This window comes from Akebia trifoliata, chromosome 3, assembly GCF_017979445.1.
Source record: "Akebia trifoliata isolate Shusen 1 chromosome 3, ASM1797944v1, whole genome shotgun sequence".
Lineage (NCBI taxonomy): Eukaryota > Viridiplantae > Streptophyta > Magnoliopsida > Ranunculales > Lardizabalaceae > Akebia > Akebia trifoliata.
This window is the reverse complement of record NC_141377.1, coordinates 47,669,961-47,688,491: the sequence shown is the minus strand read 5'-3', so window position 1 is coordinate 47,688,491 and position 18,531 is coordinate 47,669,961. Positions and strand designations below refer to the sequence as shown.

The following is an 18,531-nucleotide window of genomic DNA, read 5'->3' as shown; positions in this document are numbered from 1 at the left end:
GTGATTGATGGTGAACAATCTTTTAGGATAGTTTGAGATGGCTGACATGTAAATGTGGTATCAAGACCTTGCCCATGCGAAGGTTGTAGATTTGATGGTTGGAAAAATGCCACCATTCCCCACCCACCCATGGGCAAGGTTGTAGATTTGATGAGTTGGAAAAATGCGCGCCCCCCCTCCCCAAATACATTTAAACATTTTCTTTGGTATCAAAAGTTATACCTGACTTTTAACTTGATGACTAGATCTCAAAGAAAAGAACAATACAAAGAAAGTGAGAAAATTGATCTAATTGGAGGAATGTCAGACTTCTTTGTGCATCCTAGTCCAAGGTGGGAGCAAGCCTCCTAGCATTTTACACAAATTGGATTAATCTTTTAAATCAAAATACAATGAATATCAACAGATTAATCACAAATCAAATAAAAAGGTGTGTTATGTGGCATTTGCAGGTGTGGAGACATTGGGCCTGAAAGAGATGCTTACACGTCTATTTTCTACAGGGTGAACGCCACCACAGAATCAAAGAGATTGCTAGACAAAAAATTTAATGACAACTTCAGAGAATCACCATTCAATTGTCCCCAGCCTTGGACATCACACATGCTGAATCTGAATCCAATGTTAAACTGTAGAACTTAAAAACTAGTAGATTCATTCAGACAATAAAAAATACTCAGACGAATATTCTACACACAAAAAAAATAAAAAAGATGATTTGGGTAATCATGCTTGTATAAGTCATAAAAGAATATGGATGCAAATATTCTCACTGGAATTCTCCAACAAATTGATTGTTTGGAAATCAGAATATAAAATAGACAACTAGCGTGGAGCTAATGGAACAATTACACAATATATATGGAAATTAGAAGGAAATGAGAATTTCCGTTTGTTAAAATACACTAGAATGCGGCACCAAAGAGAAAAGAAAAACAAGTGGGTAGTCAGTCTGTCAGTCAAGTAATGGAAGATGCAGAGTTCTTCAGTTTGGGAACCTTAAATGTGGATGAGAACAACCTTGGAGTTTCTGAACTGGGCATAGACTCAACTCTTCTTCTCTTTGAACTTTTTTTTAATCCCTATCACAAACAAAGATTGGATATTTTCACCATTTAGATCATTTACAAGTCAAAGTAATTCTCTTTTGAATTGTAGCAAACAAAATTAATAACAAGCAGCTCATTGATAGTTTAATTTTGATAGAAGATAAGAGAGCAAATCTATAATTAACAAAACCTACTTCTAGATTTTTATTATTGAATTTGTTTAATAAAACAAACAACTCTACACTTCATACCCATTTCTATTCAAATTTCCTGTTCTCGGTAACTTCAAGCAGCTGTAGATAAACGCTACTTATGAAATAACCATGATTAACACTTATAAGATTTTGATGAAGGATCTAAAGTAAAGAAAATATGCAATTTAGATAACATGCAAACCAGAAAGATCAATCATCGAACTGTGGAATGGAGCCTAAATAATCTCAAATTTTTCTTTGAACCTCCAATGAAAGAGCAATTGAGGAACTGTGGATGCATATGACATGCACGACATCAATGTTCAATACAAGACAGACTATCTGCACTTATCCAAAGGAAAACCAATAAATAAGACCCAACCAAGTCAAGCCCGAGCATCTGACTAGTCAGACCAAGATGGATCAACCACTCGAGTTTGAGCTGAGATGGACTGACCGCTCAAATTTGACTTGAGTAGATTGAAAATGCTAAGAAACTAAAATATGAAGGCATTTATAGCTGCATTGGTAATATTTATCAATCTACTCCAAGAAGGCAATGAACAGAGCAACATTCTTTAATATCATTTCAAAGAACAATGAGAAGAAACAACGATAACGGACACTCACTTTTTCAGTCCTGCATTGTAAAAGCATCTTCTACGCAGGACTGTTACTGCACCATCTTGGCTTGTTATTTTAATATGTTAGAAACTACTTCATTCTGCATCCATTGGTAAGATCTAAAGTATTCTAGTATTCTACTTTTGTACCCTCATTACAGGGTGTGATTATAACTGATCACAATTTGTTAAAACAAGATTTGGTGTTTGGAGGCTATTAGTCCACACTTACAAAGAGAGCTATTCTTTCTGTCTTCTTCTATTGCCCATGTGTTGTGTGAAAGTGAAATTTGTATAGTACGCGGAAATGCATGTCTTGGTGAGTTAGGTCATGAAACTTTATAACTTCTAGGATAAATTCATGTGCTAATCAATCCTTAGTTTCAACTCTTTGTTGTTGTTTACTTTGATGATGAGTAATGACTTTATATGCCTAATAGATCCAAGCCATATATAAATCAATAACTTTCTATGTATTTACACAGAAAATTTGCTGGTACCGTTAGAGGGAAAACAAAGCAACAAAAGTCTTGCATGAATGAGGCACACTAATTAAAAACCTGACTTTAAAAAGTGAGATTTAAACAAATCTATAATTCATTAATTTTTCACTTACCTTCACAGGGTTCTTCAGAGGATCAAAGGATTGTGACCCAGACAATTCTTTCTTCACAGCAGTTCTCGTTCGGTCCTTGATACTGTTTTGGTTTCCCAGCCTACTAGTAATTGATTTTGTGGAGCATCGATTCAAGACTGGTGTATCCACAACACTTCTGGAGTTTCTAAGTAACTCTAATTCCCCAGAGAGTCTGGAAATTTCTCTATTGCTTTTATCTGTATCTGCCTCAAGTTTATCCAGTTTAGCTTTTAGCTTTATAATGGTCTCATCCTTTTCATTTTTTGATGATTGTAACTCCTCCATACTAGCTAGAAGTTTCTCTATCTTCTCATTCGCCTGTTGAACTTCAACATGCTTGCTCTTTAGGAGACTAGTGTAGTCGCTTTCCATCCTCTTAAACTGGTTCCACACAAAGTCTCTTTCTGACAATAGTGCAGAAACCTCAGAGCTGTTCTTTGAAGTAAGCTTCTCGTATGCTCGCTTTAGTTTTCTTACTTCACCTTCCAAGATCTTGGAATGTTGTTCCTCTTTGTCCCGTCCCTTTCCTTTGTTAGTTTCATTATTTTTATCTCCACATTTGTCCTATAAATCAAGAGAAAGTTTTATTTTTCTAAAGCAATCAGCAGATACTCCTAAACAAAAGAAACTGTAATGCAATTCACTGAAATCATGCTAACATACTTTAAATTCAGAACATTCATGGGTCAGGAGCTCGAACCATGATTTGAAATCCTCCAAGTCGCTATTTACACATCCTGCTTTTGTGGTAAGAAATAAAGGGGTGTAGCACATACATTAGAGATTATTTCAATTCAGAAACACGACCCTAAAACAAAATTTTCCTTCGAAATTAGAAATTCTCAAGACTAATTATATGTAGAAGACAACAATAAGTGTTATAACATTCTTGAGCCAAACCCTGTCATGCTATATACATGACAAACACCCCTAATATAAGAACCCTTACTAACTGTTAACTCGTTACTTCACAATTCTATAACATTTCAACATTGTTTTATTATTTTTTCAAGAAAAACTTACATCAATGTAATAATGACATGAAATGATAGTAAAACAGACAAATCACCCACCATAATGATGACTTCTATGACAATTACAACAATAACAAACTAACAGTCACGGTTGACATCAGTCATTACCTCCACAATTTCAAATTTTGATAGCACCCCCTTGAACATTTGATGCAAAAGCATCTGAATTTGACTACAATGTTCAAAATGGCATTTTTAGTTTTTTTTTTACAAAAGAGGGGGAAGGGAAAACATATACTAAAATTGCCTAATTGGGTCGCCATTTTTGTGCGAGAACGAGACTTTTTTTTTCTCATGCCCGATATATTTTGTTCACACAAGAACGCCAATCAAGCAGGCCCCAACATTCCTTCTTTTTTTTTTTTTTTTGGCATTGGACAGTCTTTTCAGAATTATGCCATAATCTAGTAAAAGAAACAAAATATAAACACAATAAAAAACAAAATCAGAAGACCAGCCCATAATTTTAAAAGACAATTAAAGAAAACATATAAAGAGTCTTAAAGAACAAACAGAACCCCAAAATATTAGGCAGAAAATCTGACCTAATTTCATCTTGTAGAGAAGGGCTTCCTTCTTCTTCAATCCAACGATCAGATCTGATTTTGCTGCCTCCAGAAAACAAGCCAACTCGGACTGTGAAAGATCCGTACTCATCTGCACAAGTAATTAGAACAAAAGTTTTAAATCCCTAAAAACTACAGGAACCAAAAAAAAAAACCCTAAATTTCCACATTAAGCTCTCTTATTAGGGGGCTTCTCCAAGGCTTACCTGAGATATTTGACCTTCGAGGAGATGAACATCGGAAACCCATCGATCGTATTGGATTTGTATCCGATCTTCGAGAAATTTTCGCTCTTTAACGAGTAGTTCGAGCTGGGTTTGTTGGGTCTGCAACACGTGAACGAGAGAATTGAAGATCTTTCGCCATTGTTGAGGATCATATGAGATCTGAGAATCTTCATCGACAGCCATTCCAGAGACAGATGAAATCGACCGTTAATATTTTATTTGAATTGAGCTTCGGCCTTCGGGAGGCTGGGAGCGTATTTATTATGAACCCTCGTTAGCAATCTCCCGTTTAATTCTTTAAAATTCACGAATTTTTTATTTTTTTAAATAAAAGTATTATTCTCCGTATTATTGAACTATTCTTAATAATTCATAGATTTTACGTTTGATGAGAGTAAAAGGTTTTTGTTATAACTTTTACAAATTTTTACAAAAATCATTGAAAAAAAATTACTAATATAACTTACTGTATGTTGCAAAGTGTAAACCTATAAGTTGTGACATGTAATAGAAGTCGACTTTGAAGTCGTCATACTTCAAAATTTTGAAGGAATTCACTTGTTTACATGACAACCTTTTACATTTATTTGAGAATACATCTTAACATTCCAAATTGATGATTTGTCCCTCGACTTTGATCTTCTTTTAAAAAATCGATGATACAATAACCTCAATGTCTTCATTATCACTACCATCATTATTACCATTAGTGTTAACATCACTATCACATGGGCAAATTTTTTATTTTCGAAATTTTAAAATGAAACGGATAATACACGCATGAAGCATATGCCTATATTTTCCATTTATCAAATTTTTTATTGAATTTTAAATCAGATTTTTGCAATCCAAAATCGAATAAAAGTCAAAATTTTCACAAATCAAAATTTTGTTGTATTTGAAATTACTAACAAGGTTCTGAACGTGATGGTATCTTTTTAACTTGCACGCGATTTTGTAGATAAGTTTCTTTAAGGACCAACTAGTTGCACCTCATTAACTGTTAGTTGCATACCAATCTTAAAAAATCTTTTTTTTTTTTTTTTTTTTGTATTTTTATAATCTTTATGTTAAGCTATTACTTGCACTTAAATACAAAATCTTTTAGGGTTTAAGCTTTATTTTAACTTGTAGTCTTGTATTCTTTGCTCGTGTTCTACTTTAATCATGTTTTGTGATTAATTTTGTTCGTATTCTCTTCAACTCCAACTTAATTAAGACAATGATTTTCTAATCATTGTTTAGAATTTAATTTGAATCTATATACTTCAAGAGAATGTAATTTTGTAAAGATAGTTCTGAAACAAAAACAAAAACAAAAAAAAATATTTCCTACAAAAATTATTAAACTATCAATAATTTCTTTGGGTATAGTTGAGAAAAAAGAAAAAAAAAAAAAAGAAAAGAAAAAATGAATGAAACTTTTTTAAAATTAATTTTAGAGTGTAATCATCCAAATGGAGTATAGAAGGGTTTTTCTTTTTTTAAAGTAATGGAGTGCAATTAGTAATGGGTGGTGTGCAACTATTTGTTCCTTTCTTTGTGGTTAGTTTGAAATAGTTGCAACTTCAGTCTTCAGTGAGAGAAAAAGGATGTTTGGTTTGTTTGAAAAGGATCCAGCGGCTCTGTGAGAACAAAAAGAAACAAAATCTCAATGGCTCTCCCATTCTCTTTTAGAAATAACATAAAATAAAATAATAAAAAAAAAAAAGAGTCGTGCTGGGGTGACATTTTTTGGGTGACAAAAATAACATTTTTTGTGTGGTGCAGTGCACATCACCATAGATGCTTTTATCTGATATCTCGAGGAAATATCTATGGTTATGTATATGTCATCACATCAAAATGTCATTTTTGTCATTTAAAAATGTTATTTTTGTTGTCCAAAAATGACACTCCAGCATTAGTGCAAAAAAAAAAAAATTCAAATAAAAAACATGTTGAAAGTTTTAATAAGATTTTAGCTAATGACTTTCTAACTTGTATATTTTCACTTAATCTATACACCGGCTAATATGGTAAGGGCACAAAATCATTGATCTTTTTCTTGTAAATCCTGAAGAAAAATATCTATAGTTCTGCTCCCTTGCATATATCACACATTCATGGGCTCATCTCATTGGACCCACAGTTATTTATTGGATAAATAAATCCAATTGCTTATATAGTTGGTAATCCATGCATTTATTTGTCTACCAACTTTACCTGATTATATTAACATGTACAATTAATGGAGGTTACCAATACATCCACATTTCCAAAAAGATAAGATGAATGAGTTGTGATAATATGACGCTCCCTTCTGACAAATGCCCATCACAATATCAAAGATCATTTACCTCGGGATACACATAATTATAAATACTTGTCGTGCATCTAAGGCATTTGATCTATGGTTTTGTGATAGTGGTGTAGGGGGGAGTTTGCCAAGAGGGGAGCATCATATTATCACGGCTCAAGATGAATATAAAACTTCGTATGGTTGTAGACCAAACCAATTATTTATTGGATCAGGACAATCGTTAACCAAAGTGCTGTATAGGATAAGTATCCAAGAGTTGGGAAACATCACCCAACTCCAAACATCCTTTTTCAACACTTGGACGCCCTTAGCAATCATTTATTAAATCGCCGAAAATTATGTCATTTTCATTGATGATACCTAGTTGTTTAGTTATAGATTATTATTATTATTATTATTATTTTATTGACCTGACCAAACAAAAACTCAAGATTTATTGTTGTCAGTTATAGGTGAATTTTTTCATCCTCTCTAACGTCAAGATTCTATTTTTGTCAATGTTTGAAACTCAAGAACATGATCATGATTTATGGGGTGTTAGGTTGAAGATGACTTTTCATAAAATTGAATCATAAGATAATGAGTTTTTGGAGAAAGAAAAAAAGAACTTCTACACTGACTCGAAATAATACTTCACTTGAATGTACAAAATTCCATCAATTATAAGATAATTGTATCTCAAGAAAAAAAAAATCTATGATACACTGCAGTGCTGCTCTGAGCGTTATTTCAACTATCCAATTACTCCTACATTTTTAAGAAAAAAAATTAATGTTTTGGCAAGAGGTTGAAAATGAGGGCATTTCCATCATTTTTATTGGCCTGTCATCGAAGATCGAAGTCAAGGGAGCTCAGCTATATTCTTGTTTGAAAATAGAGGTTTATCTCTCCCAAACCCTCCAAAAAAAAAAAACAAAAAAAAACATTATATTTTATTTACCAGTCATCGTGGTCCCCATTTCAACTGGTGGTAATAGTCAGTATGGCAGTTGATCAGCCACAGCTAAATCCCCTCTTTTTCAATAACTTCCCTTTATAAACGTTTCCGAGTTCCTACATCGGATCTAATTTTTCAGTTTTTTTCTCCAATATTCATCCATTGATCGAGAGATGAAGGGATCTAAAAGACCACTACGTGTTGTGGCGACATGGGTGAGGAGACAACCACCGAAAGTGAAGGCCTTTCTCGCTGTTGTATCAGGCGTGGCAGCTCTGGTTTTTTTGAGATTCATTGTTCACGATCACGATAACCTCTTTATTGCAGCTGAGGCTGTTCACTCTCTCGGTATCTCTGTTCTCATCTACAAACTCATGAAAGAGAAGACTTGTGCTGGTAATTTTTCCTTCTCATGGTTTTTTTTTTTTTACTTTAAGTTAATTTTTAATTTTTAATTTTTTTTTATCTTTGTTATTTGAGTTGGGGCTGCTGATTTTGGGGTTATACTTTTCTGATATTTGAAGTTGAAATTAGCAACAACAAAAAAAATACCTTTTTTTTTTTTTTCTTAGTGAGGAGTTTCTATTTTTTTTATAAAGTTGGATGGTTGTGGGATTTTCTTCTCAATGATGTTTGCTGGAGAATGGTAATTTGGGGGATTTGTTTGTATTGCTAGGGTTGCTGGTTTTGGGGAATTGGGTTTCAGTTCATTTGGATTATAAATGAAAAATGTGACTTTTTTTTTTTTTTTCTCGTTGACTCATGAGAAAACACATGATCCCAACCGTTCATTTATATATATAGCTGTTGTCTAATGTGTTAGTGGACTGTGTTCCTCTATTATGTTTATACTCTTTTGATGTTTGGAGGATAATGGACAATTTTTGAGGGGTTTGGGTTTATGTGTTACATACCTAATTTTTATAGAACGTTAAAAATAATGAAAAAAATGGGAAAAAGATAAATGATGATCTTATTCGAGAGAGGTCGGACCTCCAAGACCTATTCGAGATGTTCAATCTCAAAACCCAATTAAGGATTCATAATAATATTTCTCTGCATAATATTCCATACAATCATGGAGATTAAATACATAGAACCCTCTCTCCTAAAATAACTACACTCCCTACAAAATAGAATAATTCTCTCGCTAACGTACCCACTCAAGGAATCTAATTACCCACCTAACCAACCCACAGTAGAAGCAACTCCTTCCCATTTTTCACATAAACACAACTAGTAATGATCTCATACATCACATACACTAAAAATACATTACTCCCATCGCCATATATTTAGGTACGTCTCATTATGTCAGTTCTTTTCCATGGGAGCAAAGATCTCAAGGTAATACATACGTCACTAGTTTTGTACCTTATAATTGAAACGTATTGGAACTTGACATTATAGACCCATGTCGTCTTAGATTTTTTTTTTTTCATAGAAAAAGGTTAGACATAAAATGGTTCGATCACTTATTTCCGACCTTAAGTTATTGTTGGACAAGATGGTTCAATTACTGTTTGTCACCAAACAGTAATTGAAACATACATCTAGGTTAAATCTGATGACTTGGGAGATTAGAGTGGAACAAAATTCAAATTAAAAGATTTAAGATAAGCATAACATATTTCATTCTTACATCTTTGAATTGGAAAAGGATAAAATAAAAGGAATTTTTTTTAAGACGATAGTAATACCAGCTAAGCTAATGAAGTTGAATGTTGGGTAGTCAACAGACAACATTTTCATAGATTGACGTGGAAGAGGTGAGGTTGTTAGGATGGATTGGTGAGAAGATAAAATTAAAACCAACTGCATTCATGAACGTTTTTTGGGGTAGTCCCTGTAAATGATAAACTAAGGAAAAGTCAATTGAGATTGTTTATCATATGCAATGAAGACTGATAATGACCCCAGTTAGAAGGAACACACAATTTGAAGGTTTTAAATGAGCTAGTGAGAGGCCAAAAGGGACATGGATTTAGGTTTGTAAGAGTGGATACGGACACGCTTGAATTAACAGGAGACATAGATTAGACATAAATGAGTGGGGGAACGTGATTCATTATTTCATTCAATCGATCACAATGGCATTTCTGGATTTATTCTTTTGCTAGTGTTTTTACAAATGTTAGAATAAAATTGGTACGAACGAGGTAGAATCAAGATGATGATGTTTAGTGACCTGAGATTACATAAGAGGTTATCTAATAAGAGTCACCTCATGGTGTATTTCATAAGGTGATGTGCTCTTTCCTCATTGGACAGAGTATTGTGGCCTCTACTCAAACCACTAAACATTAATGATTTTCTAACCCCAAAAGACAATACAGTGAAACAAAAAGAGACTTTGAGGTTACCTTATTGAAAGCTCCACAGGATGGAGCTTTTTTTTTTTTCCTTGGATATGTGGAATCTTACACTTTGCATCAATGTTGGACTTCGACACATGTACCCGTACCTAGGCAACACAGAGTAACAATATCCCAGTAACAACCATTAGGGGATGTTTACCTTCAGAGTTCAAGGGAATCTAGGATAAGTGCTTATTCTCTATTGAGCTTGTAGGGAAATGGAGGATGATTCATTAAATCTAAGTCACGCCAATGAACAGAAAATATGAGTTCACATGCAGTGTGAAAGCACATTACGTATTTAAAATTAAGAAGACAGCATCCTACAAGAATGCATTTGCGAAACATTTGAAAGTACAAGATGACTGCTGACTTGATAGATCTCTTTTTTCTATCCATGGTTTTAAATCTCGTCCGAGACCAAAACAACTCGTCCGATACGTCTCGGTATTGTCCACCAACGAGACGGATAGACAAGTCAAACATATCGGACAAGATTTAAAGGTTCATTTGTCTCATTGTTGAAATGTATTGGAAAATTCGTCCGAGACGACCTGGTCTCGTTCATGGGCGGACGTCAAAACGAGTTTCTATCAGTCTTGAGGTTTGTTTGATTGGTTAACTGTTATATTATATATGCTAGTGGGTGGATTGTGCGTTTCCACATTACTTGCAAAACTAATTTAGGGGTGGAATTATCTTTATAGTTGATACAACAGACTTTTTTCAGAAATTCAGATGGATAGTGGAGCCTTATAATGAGCTGTTTAAATTATGAAAGGGCTATATTTTTATAATGGATAATTCAGTCCTGTTTGGTGATGCTCAATTTTTCTCTTTTAAATTGTAATAGGAACTAATTTCATCTTGCTAGAGGAGTAAAGCTTGAGAAGATCTGTTTTGTTAACCATGATTGGTTATCAATTCTCAATGATTACTAGTAATTTGTTCCTGAGTTTTAAATTAATTTTTCCTGTGTATGCTACATATTTCTTTACTGGTCGTGGCACTTTTCTGGCTTATAGTGCTTTACAATTTCTCCTATTCCTTGAAACTCTTGCAGGACTGTCACTCAAGTCTCAGGAACTAACAGCTATGTTTTTAGCTGTGAGATTGTACTGCAGTTTTGTTATGGAATACGATATACACACACTACTTGATTCTGCCACACTGGGGACAACCCTATGGGTTATTTATATGATTCGGTTTAAATTGAAGTCTAGTTACATGGAGGATAAAGACAACTTGGCAATATATTATGTGGTAAGCTTTCTATCAAGATCTTACATAGTGATTATTAGTTGTTAAGTAAAAAAAAACTAGATCTTGGGTTGAACTTTGGTGCTATCTTATGTAACTCATCATGCATGCTGGCATTTCTTTTGTTTCATTGCAACCATTGTATGTTGAAAAGATAGGCTTTGCAACAAAGGTTGCTAAAGCTGATCTACCAAGCATCTTCCATTCATCTAACTGATAATTATGACACCCACCATTGTATTTCTAGCCCCAATTCAAACTAGGGAGGATTAGGGAAACTTATATTTTTATGGAGGACAATGAGTTCTTTCCCAATCAGATTGGTGTCCCATTGAAAAAACTGAGTGGTGTGGTAAGTTATTGAGTAAGATGATTCTAAAGTTAGACTCATTGAAGCCCTTGGAAACTCTCCCCCTCCTTCGGTTCACTTTGCTCTCAATATTCTGGTAGATGCTAATTGGGTTTTACTTAGCATCGGTTCTCTTTGGCTAGAGATCGTTTCCTATAATTTTCTTTCTGCATCCTGCATCTTGTTCACACTCTCAATAAAACTACTGAATTAGCAAATATAATGTTTGTTTTTTTTTTTGATAAGTGTAAATATAATGTTTGTTACTGTTGGGTTTTCATATCTTGGCTGGAAATTATTGTTATGCAGTTAACAACCAGATGTTAGATAGTGATTCATTTAATAGCAGCTGTCTGGTTCACTTACATAGATTGGTAGTGGTTAGCTTGCTACTCTAGTTCTTTTTTATTTTTGATATATGAAGGATTGAATTAGAATGGAAAGGAGGTCGAGGAGACCAATCAAATTACAAAGATGAAATTTCAACCTCAACCAACAAACCCAATCCCATCTCCCTAAGAAATCATCCAAAATACCCCATTGAACTCCTTAAAGACCTTACACTAGAAACATAAAGAGAAAAGAATTGAGATAATTAAATCCTGCACAAGAAAACACTTTCCTTCAAAAACTTGACAATTTCTTTCCTTCCTAAGCCCCCAACACATAGCAAACGGAGTTAAAAAATGATTCTACGGACCGAGACAAACACCTAGCAATACCAAGCAAGGACAAGAAATGAGCCCACACTTGACGCATGTAGGAACGATGGTGAAGGATGTGAGCAGAAGACTCTTCATCGACAACGTGCAAATAGCACTTTTAGGACCATAGGATACTCTATTGGTGATTTGATCCGCAGTGAGGGAGTGTTCTTCCCAAAATTGCACCTCAAACAAAGAAACCAACCCAAATATCCACCGTCAAGAGAATGAGTGAGGGTTAGAATGCACCAAAGAATGATAAAACAGATCTAATAAATAATAACCCATCCCAAACTCTACCATCCGCCTCCTCAAGAAGCATAGGAACCGAAAATGACACATCTCGTTAGAGTCCCCACCGCTTCCGCTTCCCAATTATTAAAATTTCTCCTGAACTTGAAATCATGTGGCATCTGAAGAACTGAATGCATCAGAAATGATGGACTAGGTTGGCCCTTCTTTTGAGGTAGTGAAAACAATCCTGAGAACTGATCCACCAAGGGCAAGTTCCCACACTAAGAGTCTTCCCAAAATCGAATCCTTCTCCCAGAACCCACCTTGAAACGAACTTTCCTTCTGATTGCAAGCAAGACTCTAAGAATACCTTTCCAAACTCTGTATCCATATGAGTTCCTACCAGGGCTAATCTCCCGTCCCTAGTATCCACTCTGAATTTCGTCCCAATGACCCTCCTCCATCTCAAACCTCCAGTGCCACCTACCCAGCACAGCCTCAATTATAATCCTCAATCTTCTAAATCCAAGTCCCCCCCACTCTTGTTTGCAAATTTGCTTGAAGTGTGATTGCTACTGTTCTTATAGGCTTGTGAATTGGAAAAATCATTAATTTACCCTGTGGGGTGCTTGAACCTGCCAAACATCCATAATCTCTTAATCTTTATTTATGAAGTTGTTCTTTTTGTGATATCAATGTAAGCTTTTCAATTTGTTTCATCATTAAAAAAAATATAAGATTTTCAATTTGGATGTAGGTGGTACCATGTGCTCTATTAGCACTTGCTATTCATCCATCAACATCACATTATATTTTGAACAGAATGTGTTGGGCCTTTTGTGTGTATCTGGAAGCCGTTTCTGTGTTACCCCAGTTGCGTGTGATGCAAAACACAAAGGTACGAGTTCGAGAAACAGATGCACACATATTCATGTACATAGTTGCATTAACTTCCTCTCTTTTTTTTTTTTTTTGATAAATATAAGCTCATTAACTTCCTCTCTTAACCCATCTTCCATTGATATTTTCAGATTATTGAACCGTTTACAGCCCATTACGTATTTGCTTTGGGTGTAGCCAGGTTTTTGAGCTGTGCCCATTGGGTTCTCCAGGTTTGTTCATGCTAACAGTCCTTATGAATGGTACCTGTTTGGAATGTCATTTATTTATTGTTTTCAGAAAATTAAGTAGTTACATTCACTGTTATGGGGGTTAGGGTTGATGTTGTTTCCTCAAAATATGCTTGAAGTAATGATCCTAGCCATCCTATCCATTAAACATTACTAGTCAGATGGTTAAGGTCGCCCAATAGTGTTGTTTTTAGAGTTTTTGGGCTCGTGAGATCTTTTTTTTTAAATTTTGGATCCTACCTACCAGCATCTAGCCCAATTTGCTTGTACGTTTACACACGGTTCTCCAATGTAGTGCTTCTTGTTTCGCTATCCTTATTACTATGTTTTCTCCTTGTTTACCTTGTAACAGGTGCTAGACACCCAGGGTCGCTTACTGACAGCTTTGGGTTATGGACCATGGCCATCCATGGTTTTGCTCGCAGAAATTGTTCAAACTTTCATCCTTGCAGACTTTTGTTACTATTATGTGAAAAGGTGGGTAACAAGCTTTCCATTCTTTGAGATCTTTTCCAATGTTATTTCCCTAATGTGAGAACATTGGGACAACTATTGAGTTTTCTTTTCCTTGCAGCATTGTTGGCGGACAACTTGTTCTACGTCTTCCCTCCGGCGTTGTTTGAGTTTGAAGCATTCTACAGGCTAACTATGCCTATGGATAACTTAAATTAGCAAGTGTGGGTTTTTTTTTTTTTTTTTTTTGCTTTTCTTAGAATCTTTTTGCAATCCCACCTCATTCATGTACTCATATTGTCTCTCTCGCTATCTTGACTGGAATTCTGATGGGTGGTAGTAATATTAGGGACATAGGACATCCTGGGTAAATTTTTTATTTATTCTACCAAAGTTGGATTAACTGTTGGCATAAATTCACAATCTATCCCAAAAAAAAAAAAAAAATTAATAATAATAATAATAATAAAAAATAAAAAATGATGCTCCCTCAAAGTTCTCTTCACATACTTCAGTGCAACAGTAAATTTTCAGCATGATTTTACACCAAGGGGTGGCTCACTGAATGGATTATCAACAACTCTTCTGAGTGCTGGCTGTGTACGTGGCTAAATCATTTTAAATTCTATGATACACCTTTGATTTTCATTTCATATTAATTTTATTTTTCTTGCCTTTTAAATTTTTTCCAAGATAATTTTATTGCAAGAATGAATAGGGAACAAGGGTGGGTAAAACTGGTCAAGTTCAAGCCAGGGAGAAATACACGTCAATATGTGATATTATCTATTCAACCATATTAAAGATGAATTGATTTCCCTCAAGTCTCAACCATAATTGAAGACGAATTGATTTCATTGCTACATCTCTTGAAGAAGATGGATTGACTTGACCCGTGACCCACGACCCACGACACACACATGCTGCATATGCCACATCTTTCTTTGTAACAATTAAAGAGTGGACAATTTTCATCTTGATCCATTGAGCCCAATAGGCTTTATTTTATTCACGCAATCACCATTTAAGGTTTAAGTCTGACATGGATAGTTGACCGCCTCACAGTGATGTTTCCCCAACCTTTGTCCCTGGCTCATTATTTCAGGGAACACGTACACACCATCATACACAATGCCTCTTAGCCTACATCACACTTTCTTTCACAGCCTATCTGCATCATTCGGCACGGCACCAATGAATTGCACCATATTTTAGAAAAATGAAAGCCCTCACGAGTCCAAAACCACATAAACTTTCTCAGAAACGAAATCTCCCATTAGCACCCCAGGAGCTTTAACTGGTAGGGACGACCATTATTGGCATTTCAGATAAAGCCACGTGTACAGAAAACAAAGTGAAACCTTTTCCTTGCTAAGATAGTATGATTTTGAACCTTACAAAGGTTCCTTTTACTCATCTACAATCCAACACTTCAGCCTTTTAAATTTCATCAAAAAACTCGGATCTGAAAAATAAAGGATTTCTTCACATAACTCCTAAACTTAAAATTAAAATTCAACCAAAAATATAATCGAAATTATTTTTTTCAAAATTCAAAGAATTTTATCCTTCACAACCAAAACCTCGAAGGATCCGATCATGTTTTTGGATGCCACACGTTGAGCCGAAAGACCCTTAGTAAGGGTGAAATCCTTTGTAAGGCTAGTCGGACTAGAAAACAAATGGGGATGGATTATGTACGTTATTTGGGTCCACACGACGTCTTAGCAAAGCCAAAATCAAGTATAGTCAACATCATCTCAAGTGGATTAATGATATGGCCACATATAAATCGAAAGAATACAGCTGTGAAGCACCAACTTTGGTGCAGCTGGAGATTACCACAACTGTCCGAAACTTGTTGACCACGATTCCTTTCTCACTTGTCACTTTAATAATAATTATCAATCTCTCGTTCTCTCTCCTCACCAAAATCCTGGCCTATTAAAACTAATAAAACGACAAAAATTTAAACTCGCTCGGTCGCACGTGTAACTAATCAGTTTGGTTCAGGTTTAGGCGTTCAGCTGAGAGCCTGGGATATTTAAAAGAAAAGAAAGAACTTATAAGCTGCATCACATAGCATACTCTTTTACGTACGTGGCATGAATTTATAGCCTGCAATTAGTTGATGTTTACCTCCAACAATATAAGAGTACAAACAATGATCGTAAAAACTCAATAGTCCTTGATTCACACGCTTATCTTAAAGCCCCCTGACACACTATAAATTGCCTCTTTCTCTTATTTTGCTCGTCAAAAAATATTCTCTCTCTCTCTCTCGTATGGCTACCTCTAAAACATCTTTTGCCGCTTCGCTGGTCCTGTCTCTCCTCTTCTTCAATGTACTTGAAGCAAAACTTCAGTTTGAATCTGATCAAATGGTTCACATCTCAACTTAATTAATTACCCCATATATGAATTACCATTTCGTGATGATGAAATCCTCATTCCGGCTAATTATTCATTTTAATTCTCAAAACATATATGTAGGCACAGATTTTCAAGTGACGAGATCACAAGTTTAAAGTGACAATCTCGCTGGTTTACATAGTTACAACGCACTAAAAGTAATGAAACTGCGAGAAAGTCTTTTGATATATATTTGCAAGACTGTCACTTTAAACTTGTGAACTTAGCATTTTAAAACCTTCGAGAGGGCTAAAATGAAAAATGAGCCAGAATTGGAGTTTCGTCAAAAGTAGATTATGTTTTGATAAATTTCTCTGTAATTTAACATATAGTTCATATCTCAACTTAAGTACCCCAAGCATGGTCTACATATATTTTACTAGTCTATATTTCTTCTTCTTTTTTCGTTCTTTTGTTTTACTTTCTTCGAGCCTTGAATCTTGTGTTTTACAGTTTGTCATGGTGTACTAATATTCTAATTACAGATAAGCAGCAGTGGTGCGCAGAGGTCTCTCCTCCAAACGATAGGTACGTACGTATAATATCGATCATCTAATTTAATTAATCAAGTACAATTATCACAATTGCATGGACTTACTGCTCTAACATTCTTTCTTTATAAATCAAACACTTTTAATTAATTATTCATCTTTTTATTGAAATTTATAATTTACGTCTATTCCATGCAGATTGTGGTGCGGCTTGTGATGCCAGGTGCCGGTTATCTTCGAGGCCTCGGCTCTGCAAGAGGGCATGTGGGACCTGCTGTAGTAGGTGCAACTGCGTCCCTCCCGGTACTTCAGGAAACCAAGAGGTTTGCCCCTGCTACGCCAACATGACTACCCATGGTGGCAGACGTAAATGTCCTTGAACAATATCGAATATTACTGGACCAGACCTGGCATCATCATACATATGGATATATATGTATATATGTATGTGATAAGAGATGATGTTCAAGTAGTGCAAATCATGTCATAGTAAAGCATGGAAAATGGTTGTAAAATAAATGAGGCTTTTCTAATAATTAATAATAATACCATTATTAGTAAAGCAATAAGCAAAATATGGTAGATTATAATCAAATATTCCCTTTTAGCCTCATATACAAGACAGATTTGGTACCATTCATGGTACCTAAATAAAGTTTTGTCAGAGTTGCAGACTTGAATTTTGGAATTACCTAGTCTTAGAGCATATCTTGTGACCTCTCTATTTACTCACTTAACCTATAATATTTGGGGTGGGAAGGACAGAAAATGGCTCCCAACACCCTAAATCCTTATTCATCATGTTATCCCTCACTTTACCTATCATCAATTTCTGTTAATTATCTTATTAATAATACTATTTATCAATAAAAAATATTATTTACTTCTCAACCACATTATTTATTGTCCACATCATTTACTATCAAAAACTTGATTTATAAAAAGACTCAACTCTCTCTCTTCAAAAATCTATCTTCTCTTTCCTTGTTATAATATTTTTCTTTCAACTCTTTCTTCTTATACTAAAAAATTGGTTGAACTTCAATGCAAAAAAAATCCATGGAAATCATTCTCGATCAAAGAAGATAGATCACTGTATCTTAAGATCCTGTAATAGGTAACTTTCAAATGTAAATGGTCTTTTTGGTCTTTGATTATAGAGAATTATGGTTTGAACAATGAGGGATGAAAATATTTTTCATGCTGGATATTAGCTGTTCTAGAGATAGGAGGTATAGAAATTAGAAAGAGGATTTGTTAATTTATAGAATTATACGGAGGCTAAAAATGAAGAAAATTTTGATAGAGGGAAAAAAAGAGGAAAATAGTGGAGTAAAAAAAAAAAACATATGTGGTATTTATTTAGTTTTAAGACAAAAGTGGTTTACAAATTAACAGTCTATGATTCTTCTACTTGTAAACTACTTTTGATAGGGTTAAAAGTTTCAATGGGTTGATTTTTTGTGAGGATGATCTCCTCACCATGGAGATTATCCTTTTAAAAAAAAAAAAAAATCAACCCATTCCAAAACTTATAACCCATATAAGACAAAATGTTGGTGCGAATGAGAT

General features: G+C 34.6%; 3 protein-coding genes across 3 annotated transcripts; 2 read left to right on the top strand and 1 right to left on the bottom strand.

The window, feature by feature from the left end:
* Positions 1–705: 705 nt before the first annotated feature.
* LOC147407500 (uncharacterized) lies at positions 706–4,588 on the bottom strand. The gene is made up of 5 exons (XM_086436094.1): positions 4,310–4,588; positions 4,083–4,194; positions 3,167–3,240; positions 2,483–3,067; positions 706–1,082 (listed from the first exon to the last, which is right to left on the bottom strand). The coding sequence occupies exons 1-5, from the start codon at positions 4,511–4,513 to the stop codon at positions 960–962; spliced, it is 1,098 nt and encodes a 365-aa protein (XP_086292220.1). The 5' UTR covers positions 4,514–4,588; the 3' UTR covers positions 706–959.
* A 3,005-nt stretch (positions 4,589–7,593) lies between these two features.
* LOC147407499 (uncharacterized) lies at positions 7,594–14,324 on the top strand. Its single transcript, XM_086436088.1, has 6 exons — positions 7,594–7,965; positions 10,990–11,189; positions 13,231–13,371; positions 13,505–13,585; positions 13,956–14,080; positions 14,178–14,324. Exons 1-6 carry the CDS (start codon positions 7,743–7,745, stop codon positions 14,224–14,226), a joined length of 819 nt encoding a protein of 272 aa, XP_086292214.1. The 5' UTR covers positions 7,594–7,742; the 3' UTR covers positions 14,227–14,324.
* Positions 14,325–16,275: 1,951 nt separating this feature from the next.
* Positions 16,276–17,534, top strand: LOC147407498 (snakin-2-like). The gene is made up of 3 exons (XM_086436093.1): positions 16,276–16,440; positions 16,954–16,996; positions 17,158–17,534. Exons 1-3 carry the CDS (start codon positions 16,342–16,344, stop codon positions 17,337–17,339), a joined length of 324 nt encoding a protein of 107 aa, XP_086292219.1. The 5' UTR covers positions 16,276–16,341; the 3' UTR covers positions 17,340–17,534.
* Positions 17,535–18,531: the final 997 nt, after the last annotated feature.